Below are 12,632 nucleotides of genomic sequence, written 5' to 3' on the forward strand. Positions count from 1 at the left end.
AACGTACAACTATAATATAATTATAAATGCTTTTCCACGGCAGGCGATTTAATATATTACTACACGAACATTCTCCAATATAAAGTGCCGTGGAAAAGCAGACTCGACTTGATCTAGGCGACGCACTTAATACCATAGTCATTTTGCTATATGTTTAGTTATACGATAGGGAGTCCACCAATTAATCAATCTCTTGCGGATTTCTTCTGTCAGGACTTGGAGTCGTGGACAAAATAACAAATGAAGCCACTACAAGCTTAATTATATACAAGGAGATTCATTGAGCATACTTAAACTACATTCCCCCCCCCACCACGTTAATAATGTATTTAAATCTGATTATTTTAAAATGTACATTGTACCAACTTAAAAAAACAATTATTATTATAATTAGATTTCTATGTCGTCTTCAATGTATTATATGAGCATAATTTTTTTTTATTTAGTTTCTGAGCGGAGCAAATATTTATTGATTTTACAATAGTGTAGTTTTTATTTTTATAAGTCATCAATTTTTAATTTCAAGGGTGGTCTCTTGAAGTAAATTAAATCTAGTTTTACTTTAAAGGAATCAAAATTAAAAATTACAAGTATACACTTTTCAAAATAACAAGAAAAAACAGGTATTTAAAAAATACCTACAATTTTGTTTTTTTTTGTGTAAGATACTTTAGACGCTTCAATTTTCACCAGATGTTTATGTTAGTATTTCCTACGCATAGTATAAAGTACAAAATATTTTCACTCTTTTTGAGCTATTTATATATATTTTAAATTTTCCTTTTTGTTTTATATATAGGTAAGGTGTGTTTATAAAAATAATTAAAAATGTGAAATAAAGTACCTCATAAGTTATTCATTTACCAATACAAAAATATCAAAAATTAATAATCACAATATATTTTTTTAATAAGTGTTTAATTCAGAATTTCGACGTAAAATCTCAAAAATTTTGATATTGTTTTGTAATTAGAAATTCATAAAAAACTTCTATTCATATGTTATATCTAAGATTTGAAATTTTAAAATAAGGTTATTCATAAGTTTTTTATTTATAGTACAAAAACAAAATTTATAGAAAAATTATATTATTTTTTTTAAGAGCCGGTTGAATTTCAAATTATGACGACTTTTGGGTATTGATTTATAAAATAACTACTATTGCTCCTCAAAAGATTTTCGATACTTTATAGTTTATTGTAATAACCATGGGTACTTGAAATTTTCACCAGATGTTCATATAATTATTTTCTATTTATAGACATTTGAAATTTGAAAATGTTTTTTTAATTGTATTTCTATAAATTTTGATAAATAAACCTTTCACTCGATCATACAGCATCAGCCATCAGGAATATAAGATCCGGCATAAGTTGTTCTTATACATTTATTAAAATATTTAAAATACATTAGTGGAATTTATTTTTTTTAGCTTTTTAAGTTCAAATCTTGACAAAATTCGTCAAAATCACGGAGAAAATTTACAAGTTGTTTTGCAGTTTGAAAATATATAAAATATTCAATTTTTTAGCCTTGGCTTGAAAATTTAATACAATGTCCCTCATAAGTAATTCATACTGAAATAAAAAAAAATCTTGAAAATATGTGTATAAACATAATTTTTATTTATACACATTTAAAGTTCAAATTTTAACGAAATTATATATTTTAAGTTTAAACTATGAATATATCATTATTTTGCTGTGATTCATAAACATTACTCGAGAGGGCATTCAATTTTTACGTATATTTTTATATTTTATACTTTCAATGACATTTTCAATTACGATGTTTTCAATAAAAATTCAAACCTATTCTTTATGTAAGATTAATATCAAAAAACATAACATGAAATATACTTACCGATATAGCCGATATAAGTTGATAGACCGTCTCCGCTCACAATTGTTTTTCGTACACAATGATTGAATTCAAATTTAACACATCCATTAATGTGATCCACTTAATGTAAAACAGCACGATACCCAATTGCAAACCTTTTTTAAATTAATTACCATCTATTTGTATTATAAGTTATTAAAAAGATGTTTTTTTGAAAATTTTGATTTATCATTCTAAATTTGAACCAGTGATTTCTGAGTTACCTATATATTAGGGATTAAAATAGTCCAATATTATAGCCTATAGGTATAGAAGTTTAGATAATTTAAGGCTAAAATAAGTTATACAGTATGATAATTAATAATTAATGTTAATTCTTTAACATTTTACATTATTTAAAATGATCGATGTAATAAATTCTACACTAAATGTCTAAATGTTACTTTTATTTTATAATGTATGAAAAATAAATATTTTAATTCTTAAGACATACATTTTAATAACTACTTTAAATTTGAATTTATACTTATCAACAGCGTATTTCAATGATATACCTACTGTAAAAAAGTGGTTTCTCACTTTAAAAATATAAGTTTGCATTATATCGTAAGAAACAGCTTTACAATGACATCTACAAAAAAAAATCTAAGGATGAGAGATAAGCATAATTGATGAATCCTGTACATAAAATAAACACCTCGGGTGACATGTTAACGGTATATATGGTGCTCAGTGATAAATCCATCCATGTATAGTGGTATTATTTATAATTATGCGTATTTCTAGATTACCAAAACACTTGCACCTGATAACATAGTTGCTATAAGAGATGGCAAGATATCTCACCCTCAAGGTTTATGGAAGTAAAGCACACTAGATTGCAAAATTATATTTCCAACGAGAAGTACCTTAATCTATTAAGGCTATAGCACCCCTAGAATTTCGTGGTTCATTATGACTATGAGTATGTTTCTATGAAAAAATTACTCGTAATCACAATCATCGAACAGGCGTGCATCAAATTTAAATTCCAAAAATGTTTGATGAATTAAAATATATTACTATGAATAATTATAAAATATATTATATTAAATTATTATAAATAATATTAATACAATATTGTATCCCATGCATAGGTCATTCACAGTTCCCTGAATATTACAATATTCAATTACATGGTATAGCGTTAATTCGTCAAAACAATTATTGTTGCCTGTCATATACACATTTAAATATTACAGCCTAGACTCCTGCAGATAGTGTAGTGGACTATATAATTATGGATAACGTCGTAGGTACCTATTATAGATTTTGACTTATTTTAAATTATTTAACTATACAATTCAGATAACACTGAAAATTGGTTATCATTTTGTAATAATAATATTCAAAATTTTAAAACTACAAAATGTATTGTAAGTCAAACTTAAATAACTTTAAAAATCAAAATATAAAAAAAAAAGATTAAGTCCTGATTATGTGTACCGTTATATGTTATATTTACCGTTCGTGAAATGTATTGTATAACTGCACTCATCACAATTTTTAACAATTTAACTTCTACACTTCATCATTTGTTTTTTAAATGATTTAATGTGGATCAGTATCGCGTGAAATTTCTTACTGAAACCTATATAGAGTATAAAAATAAAATATCCATTGCAGTGCAGGTAGTATACTATACTACAATATTTTATAACGATTTGTAAAACGGTTAATATCGAAAACTGACGCGGATATAGATTATTTCAAAAATAAATAATAGATACCTAATACAAGCGATGTATACTATATTATACTATACTGCAGAATTAATGATTGACTAAGCATACTAAGCATACTCAGCCATATTTTAGTATCTGAGCGGAGCGATGAATGTAAAAAGTGATGTGTTTGTTTTTGTCTATTAGTATTATTTGGGACATTAAAAATACTTCGATTTTATAAAAAGAGGGAGGTTTCTGGTAGAAAATTGGATCTAGTTGGTACTTTAGTAGGTCAAAAATAAAAATTAAAGTATAAGTATTTGAAATTCAAATCTTAACGATATTGGAAATTCATCCATAAATAACTATTTCATCTCAAACAATTTTTGATATTTTGTTGTATTTCAAATTAGATTAACAGTTGACACTTGAAATTTTCACCAAATGTTCACATAATATATAAAATATTTTAACTCTTTTATAGACTATTTATAAGCGTGATAAATTTTTAGTATTTAATTTTTTTTTTTCTATAATTTTTTATAATATGTTGTTCGTTGGTTCAAAATTCTTGAAAATATAATACGTCTTATATTACATAGGTTGTTCTTATATTTATTTTAAGACATTAAATATGTATAAAAATTTTATTTTTCTATCCAAGTTTTAAAAATATAATAGAAGATTCTTAATAATAATAGTTTATAATGGAACCATAATAAAACTTAATAAGTTGGCAATAAATGGCAATTATTTTTCATAGACATTTTAGTTCAAATTTGGACAAAATTACTTATTTATTTAAACGATAAATAAAAATGTTATTATTAACTACTAAGAACTAAGTTGAATGATCCTTAATAATGGTTTTACGAAAAATATGTAATATTTTAATTTTGTAGATACTTTTTATATGTTATACCCAGAAAATGTTTACAAATTATAAAATGTAAATAGATTTATTAGTTATTATAATTTTAAAATAATCAAATTACTATTTTCCAATCAATTACATTTTTCAATATTCAAAAATATTATTTTATAGACCTATCTATCCTTAGTTACATAATTAAATTATTAAAAAAAAACTCCTTCGAATTTCGATTTAGATAAATCAACATTTTGAAGAAAAAAAAGTTATTTGCTTATAACAATTTAAAGAAAATAAGGGTGATTCTCAATTGAAAATAAAAAGTGTTTATTGATATAAGACACTTCTTAAATGATATAAAAATTCCAAGTACTTTAAAATACGGTCTTTAAATAGATAAACTTTATAATTCCAAAAATTAGAATTGGAAAAATGAGAATGATCATAACATGATGAATCCACGTATATAATGTATATTAATCATCATTACACTCGAGCTACGTATGAGATCATATCATTGTAATGTGATGTCAACGCCGTAATAAAAAATGTCTATTTTTTCCAGGCAATTACAGTTGTCTAGTTGCCCAGTTCTATCTAAGCCGTAGCGTGGGCTTCCATTTGGTTCAGAGTTACTTGCCTACCATGCTGATTGTAGTCATCTCCTGGGTGTCGTTTTGGATGGACGTCGACTCCGTACCGGGCCGGACCACACTGGGAGTGACGACTCTGCTAGCTGTCGGTTCTCAATCTTCGGGTACGTTGTGGTGCACTTGACCACATATGATATTATTGTTATTCGAATATTTGTTCTATCCAGTTTCCATTTTGCTAATATTTTTTCCATTCCGCACATATGTTTTATACAGGTATCCAAAGTGGTCTACCGCAAGTCAGCTACGTCAAGGCCATAGACGTGTGGATGGGCACGTGTACAGGTACAAAATAATATAATTTAACAATGTGTAAACATGGGTACCACCTAAACACATAAACGATATAAATTAACCAAACACTATTTAAAGGTTTGTTTGTCCATTTTAGAATTTATTTGTTTAATTAATATAATATGCAGATCTCCACATCCTAGGAGTTAGGTGAAATAAATACTTAATCTCATGAATATTAATAATAAAATCTATAAGAAAATATTTCAAATTATTTTGTAACTATCACTAGTAAAATATTATAGACTTATTTCTCGCAAAGAAATTTATTTGCTCAATTGCTCAATTGCTCAATTGCTCAATTGCTCTTAATATTCGCAACCTTTATTGTAGTCGTTATAAGGATGCCATGAGTCATAACTATCATAAACATTTTTAAATTATAAATATTTTAACGTTTTTTTAAAAACATACACAATAATGTCCTTAATTTTTAGGTTTGATAACAAGTAAATTCACTATTATATTAAAACTAACGAAGTTAAACGTAAACTGATGAGTGCAATTTGTGCAGATATTTTTTTATTTTATATACTAGTTATTATGGGAATTATATTAAATAATAATCACTTATACATTTGTTTTATACTTATAACCTAATAATCTACTCCACCCCACACAAATTATATCGCTGCTATTATATGGTTTATATGTTTACAGCGTTCGTGTTTTGCGCATTGCTAGAATTCACGGTGGTTAACTATATGTGGAGAAAACTGAGACCAGACATATTAAGAAACATATTAACGGAACCGGTGAACGGTGGCACCGCGGGCCCAAAACCGTACGACGAAAATCTACCCTCATCGCCGGTCATACCAGTCAGCGTGGTAATGACAGTTCAACAAACAGTTGATCAAACGTATTATACATATTATAAAAATGGTCTGTGTGATTGTGGGGCTGTACGATTTCCACCACAATATTATTATAATATAAATTTCGTTCGTAGAAAATCCTAACTGATTCGCGAACCGTTTCTATTTCAAATAAAACATTTATTTTGGCATTTTTATTTCTAATAATTATTTTCTAAATAATAACTCATTTAATATCGATCGTTAGTTTATAAGTAACAGCAAATGTATTTTCTATTTTGCTTTGGTACTCAGCAATAACAGAATGTGTCAATTTTAAAACACCAATCCTGTACATGTTGTAAGACATAAAAAGAAAAAAATATTGTTACGGTTCAATAATTATTAATTTACATTTTTAATTTAAAGTCTAATCTAAAAATAATATATCAGACCTTTTTTCGGTTGGGGGATGAGGGTTGTACTCTACCACACACGCCCCGAAATAGCCATCACTGGGTCGAGCCTATGGTTTCTCGTTTACCGCTGCCGCTGACCTTTGGTTTTTATACCCACTGCACATAGCACCTATATAATATGTAATATATAGTGTTCATAATGTATACCGATAATAACTCGTGGTGTGTGTTCTGTCTACAGGTCAAAAAAATCTTACAGCAAGAGTGTGCCTACTCTACGTCCGCAGAAACCAACACGGTGCTGGCGAGAAAAATCGACGAATACTCCAGACTATTGTTCCCGGTCGCGTTCATAGCGTTCAACGCGCTGTACTGGCCGTATTATTTACAAAACTAAACCGTCCCCGCACCGCCGCCGACGCCACATCAACACCGGAAACACAGAATACACACGACCCGACCACGTTTAATAAAAACGCACCTATAAATATATATTATATATATACCACTACACGTGACATCTCCCAGTTACACTCGTGTAATAACTATATATTATATAATATAATAGACATAACATTATAATATTCAAAACGTTATCATCACCGCGGCCATCCTCCTCCGTGCGTTTTCCCCCGACGAAATCTTACCCAGAAAAAAAAATAATTAAACGGGCCCACGCCACTTCGAGTACGCACATACGAGCCAGCCTCGCCGCGGGTACTTACACGACCTGCGGAATGTCGATATATTATCTTGCTTCAGTGTAATGGTACATGATATTGTTATCTGCCGCGTGACACAATATCGACAAGCGCGTCACGTAAGCGGCGTCGTCTTCGTCGTCGTGGTGTGATATAGAAGACGTTTTGTCCTTACGAAAAATTTCGGCATCCGGCCCGGCTCGTACGTTTTTTTTTTTAAACGTTTGAATTCTTGTTTTCTACTTGACAAAGGCGACAGACGTTTACCAATAACCCTTTCGTTACACATCATCACCTCGATCCGCTCAACCGACCGCGTGGTTCTCGCGCTACAGACATATTATATATTATATGATATTTATACACGCACAAACCGCACGACATCTGCAATTTTATACAACGCAGTCCACAAACATATTTTAATAATGCATATTTTATTCAAATTATGATTTTTTTTTATATATATTTATTTTCTAGTGTAATTTTAATAAGGACAATATTTTCAAATATTTAGATTTAGAGGAGAATTGTAACTATTTTTTTTTTTTTTTAATTCGAATTTACCTTTTTAATGTAAACTGTTAAAAGGGTGGTTTTTTGTGTCATCATAATCATAAATAGAAGAAATTCAAACTAGGTGAACTTATTATGTACGCTAAGAATAAAATAGATAGGTTTGGAAGATTGGGTCTAATATCTATATTTAAATTAATCCATTAACATTTTATATAATTTGTTATAATTCTCCGAGCCTAATATAAGTTCTAGACTATACATTATATTTGATGTAAAACCATTATTAAGGACTATTATCCTTAGTCATTAATTTTAATAACTCAGAAACTACTGATTTAAATTTAAATTTATATAGGTATTTAAATATTTTCAAAAAAAAATGATCTACTCAACAATACTTACCATAAAATATGGTCTAAAATAAGTATTTAAAAATATGGTGATCCTTAAGTACACTAATAAATTAAAAAATCAGAATTTGAATAAATGCATCGTTAAAATAAACGGCGGTGAGCATGCTTGGTTAATTATTCTCTATATAATATACACCGAGAAACCATAATCCACGAACTATCTCCTAAATTATACTGCTTAAACGCATATATGTACCACCACTCTAGGTTTTCGGCCTCTTTTGTTTTTTCTCTTATTTTAATTCTCGATCCCGCCACGGCTCGTATAATACGAGACAAATGGAATACGCCTTAGGTTCTTAAGTTGTCCTCCATGCAATGATTTTCTCAGTGAATTGTGAGTCTTTTAAAATATATTCTTTTGCACGCACAATTTGAAATTACTTTCTTGAAAAAAAAATTATTTAAAAATACAGAAATTTACCAGGAAAATTACTATGTACTATGTAGTGATGACAAAAGAATCGCTCTGTATATCTATGCGTACACAATTACTATACACGCCAAATCGAATTACACCGCAATAATAATGAAATTATGTTATGGTAATTATCGCGGTTTGTATCTTTTCCTAATAATAATAACTCAGTCCGTAAAACCCAAAAATTATAATCTCCTTCAATCCTTGTCGTTCGTTTGCTACGCGTTTTAATTTACGCAGTATTATATAAAAATTCATCTCATGTATCGTCCGTCCTCCTACATAAATTCTATTTCATCCGGTCACTTTTGAACCAGAAGCAAAAGTTTTAATACAAATTAAATTTTTAACATTTCGCATCCATTATTTTTATTATTATAATTATACGTTTCACTGTAAATATAAATACACTTATTTATACATTAAATATTATTTTAAAATAAGTTACCCTATAATACTTATTTCAAACGGTTTTTATGTTTGGAATTTTGAAACTAAAATTATTTTTAAAGACTACCCCCCCCCCCCCCATCAAACATTTCACACTTATAGGTAGGTATTGATTAAAATAAAATATATTATTGTATGACTATAATATATATTATAATTCAAGTACGGATTTTAAAGTACTCAAAACTATAGTAAAATAATTTAAAAGAAGACAATTAAGCTCTAAATATCATTTAAAACAGATAAAAATGAGAACTTTCTATAAAATCAATTTTAAAAAAAAAAACTTATTATTTATATTACGAGTATTTTTATAGTTTTATACTATACTGTAATATTTCTTTCAATGATCAATAAACAGTATTAGATTATTTATAGAAATTAATGAAATAATAATACTAAAAAAAATTATCTTATATTAAATATTCGTTTTCAAACAAAATTCTTTGTATATCAGATAATACATACCTATTTATATTTTTAAAAACTACGTTATTCGTAAACTAATAAAGTTCGATTCCAATTTTATATAAAAATTGAAAAATATTAATTATTTGTACTTCAATTTTTTTTAATAAATAGTACTCTAAAATTGATTTAAGATCTATAAATGTATTAAAAATAACAAAAAAAGTATAAAATCCACGATAAACCATAAAAAAAAAATTATACATTTATTGTACGTTATATAAATCACATAGTTTAGATATTAAAACTTTATTTTGAACTGGTAGAAAAAAAACAAATGTCTTTAAAATCCGTACTTTAATTATAATGCTATATTTATTCATTATTTTAAATGTTCTTCTTTCGGGTACGAAAGTTACGCATTATTATCACTATATGGTCCACGATTTTTAAATGTCATTGACGCTCGTTATTGTATTTAATGTCTTGAGTATGTTTTTTGTTAATTTTTAATACGACTCGCCTGAATATGTTTAATAATAATTAGGATAATTGAGTAACTGTACATATTAAAAATAACTGTTAACATTATATTTTTATTTTTTGTCACATTCTACCCCTTTTATACTCAACACAGTGATGCATTATTTTTCAATATTCTGACCAATTGGAATACTAGTTTATAATATTATATTGATATTTAATTAAATCCGTGGTCTGTTAGCAACAAGTTATAATTTTACTAAGAAATCTAGCCATTCCAAATTTAAATACTCGAACCTTTAGAATACACTATTAAAACTAAACTCATCAACCTTACAATTAAATATTCATAGCGGTGGTGAGGGAAAAGAATAGTTTAAACTTTAAAACCGTCGTTTTATGTATAAAAATGAGTATAAATGTGAATAAAGGTTTAATCTTTTTTAAAAATATTTTTATTTATAAGTATACCTATTATTATAATATTATACATAAATATTATATATTTTATCATGTGGTCCAAAATAACTATATTAATAACATAATCTCTCTACATTATTTTGTTTCAATAAAATACAATTTTAATCTACTCTCAATTGACGGAATCCGGCAATATACCGACTGCGCGGAAAGTGTAATATACAATGTTCAATAATATAATATGAATTATAATATTATGTAATGTCGATATAGAGTCTTAGAGTTGTATAATCCTAGATTACCACTATTAATGTGTAATTCGATAGCGTTCTTTATATAGATAAGTTAGATTGTGTCTTAATGTTGAATTCGCATGATGAACAGCAGACACACTACAGGGTGTGAAAATACGTATAGTGGAGACGAGTTCGACGTGCTGTTGTCGCCGCTGTCGGTGGTGGACAACTGAACGTCTGAACGAGGTAAATACTTTTATAGTATAGTAGTGAAAGACGGTTAGACACTTGTTGTAAACGATGTTGAAAAAATTAAGCGATTAAACTATCCGCATACGCGTTGTGTCGGCCGGGCCCAGGTCCAAAAACCATTCCAAATCAGAATTTTCGTGAATCTTATAATAAGTATTGTATATAATATGTAACTTTGAAACTCAATATATACGAGGTGATTTTTTTCAACGTAATCGACTCATTTTATCTTATAAATTTCGTGTTTTGTTTTAATTGCATGTTTGAAACACTACTTTATGACAACACTATATAAGTGATTTTTAAGATTTGTAGTTGATTTTTAAATATGTACAAGCTATAAACCTTTGTTTTTAATTTTGCATAAAATTTAAATAAAAGCAAATTTTTTAGACAACGCCCCATGTTTTTATTTTTGTAGATATATATTATACCTATACATTGTAAAATTATTCCAAAAATATCCGTTAATCTCCGTGAAATTAAAGAATATATAATGTGGTTCGAAGATTAAAAAAAACGAATAACAAAATATAAATAATTTAAAATTTGATTATTTCAAAATTATAAACACGAACTAATAAAATGATACTATGTTTCGTTTAAAAAAATCACTTTGTATACACCGTACAGGGTGTATCACGATTGGAAACGCTACGTTTAAAGTATGTGATTTAAATGTAAACAAATCGAGATCTTGGTGATATGCCCTATTTTATAAAATACAATTATATATGAATGGTACGAATGGCTACCATCTAATCTATTATGTGCTAAATTTAATACTGTAGTTAGTAATTTATGACATTATGCGTCTAAACGGTTTAAAAAAAATATATTATATGGTAACTAATTATTTTATGTTATTCTATTTTATGTGTTAAATTAAAATCTATTTTATTGGCTAAATATTATTGAATTTATTATATTATATCAATATTACCTTTATTTATATATATATATATAATAAATATGCGTTGTAAATATTATAATGATACTAACTTTTCAGTGAAAACCATTTCATGTTGGTATTTTTATCAGATCCTATACAAATATATTTTCACTCCAAAACACTAATACAAATTTTGAATTTCATCACAGATAACAGCCATTCGATCAATCGTCGTCAAAATAAGAACAATTACTAAACATAAACTATTTAAATGTACAAAAATACGATTAACTAGACACCTACATTTGTATTTTGTATACAAAATATAAATTGTTTAGTTATTAATTTATTTTATTAATACTAATTGTATTGTATAGCGTGTATATTGTCTATCTGATATAAAATGTGCGTTTAACTATTTTAACTCAAAAAATGGTAAAGAAATTCACTATTTCAAATCTTGATGATTTAATGACGACGAAGGCGTATCAATACACCACCAACAATTGATTTCACTAGATTGATTAACCATATACTGTTGTAATTAGAGCTTCCAAATCTGACGTGCAATAAAAAGTTACTTGCATATTTTTAACACGCCTCCTTTTAGTTAGGTAGTTCAACAACGACGGATAAAATTTCAAATATTAGGATTCTAATAGAATGAACGATAACGTGAGGGTGTTTCACTCTAACACAACAATAGCATGCGTTATTTTAGAGGATTGTTTTTTTTTTTTATTTACATAAAAACGAACAAATATGAAAATATATATATTATATTTTGTCTGCATTATTTAACTAATTTCAATAACGAAAAAATAAGTATTTGAAATTTTTTTATTTATTATCTACATT

General features: G+C 27.2%; 1 protein-coding gene across 1 annotated transcript in view; it reads left to right on the forward strand.

The window, feature by feature from the left end:
• Positions 1-11,791, forward strand: part of LOC132931838 (glycine receptor subunit alpha-2-like) — a 215,438-nt gene extending 203,647 nt beyond the window's left edge. The window contains exons 7-10 of the mRNA XM_060997877.1: positions 4,985-5,176; positions 5,289-5,357; positions 6,027-6,196; positions 6,824-11,791. Coding sequence (XP_060853860.1) covers positions 4,985-5,176; positions 5,289-5,357; positions 6,027-6,196; positions 6,824-6,979 — 587 coding nt within the window. The 3' untranslated portion in view covers positions 6,980-11,791. The remainder of the gene's footprint in view (positions 1-4,984; positions 5,177-5,288; positions 5,358-6,026; positions 6,197-6,823) is intronic.
• Positions 11,792-12,632: the final 841 nt, after the last annotated feature.

This window comes from Rhopalosiphum padi, chromosome 1, assembly GCF_020882245.1.
Source record: "Rhopalosiphum padi isolate XX-2018 chromosome 1, ASM2088224v1, whole genome shotgun sequence".
NCBI lineage: Eukaryota > Metazoa > Arthropoda > Insecta > Hemiptera > Aphididae > Rhopalosiphum > Rhopalosiphum padi.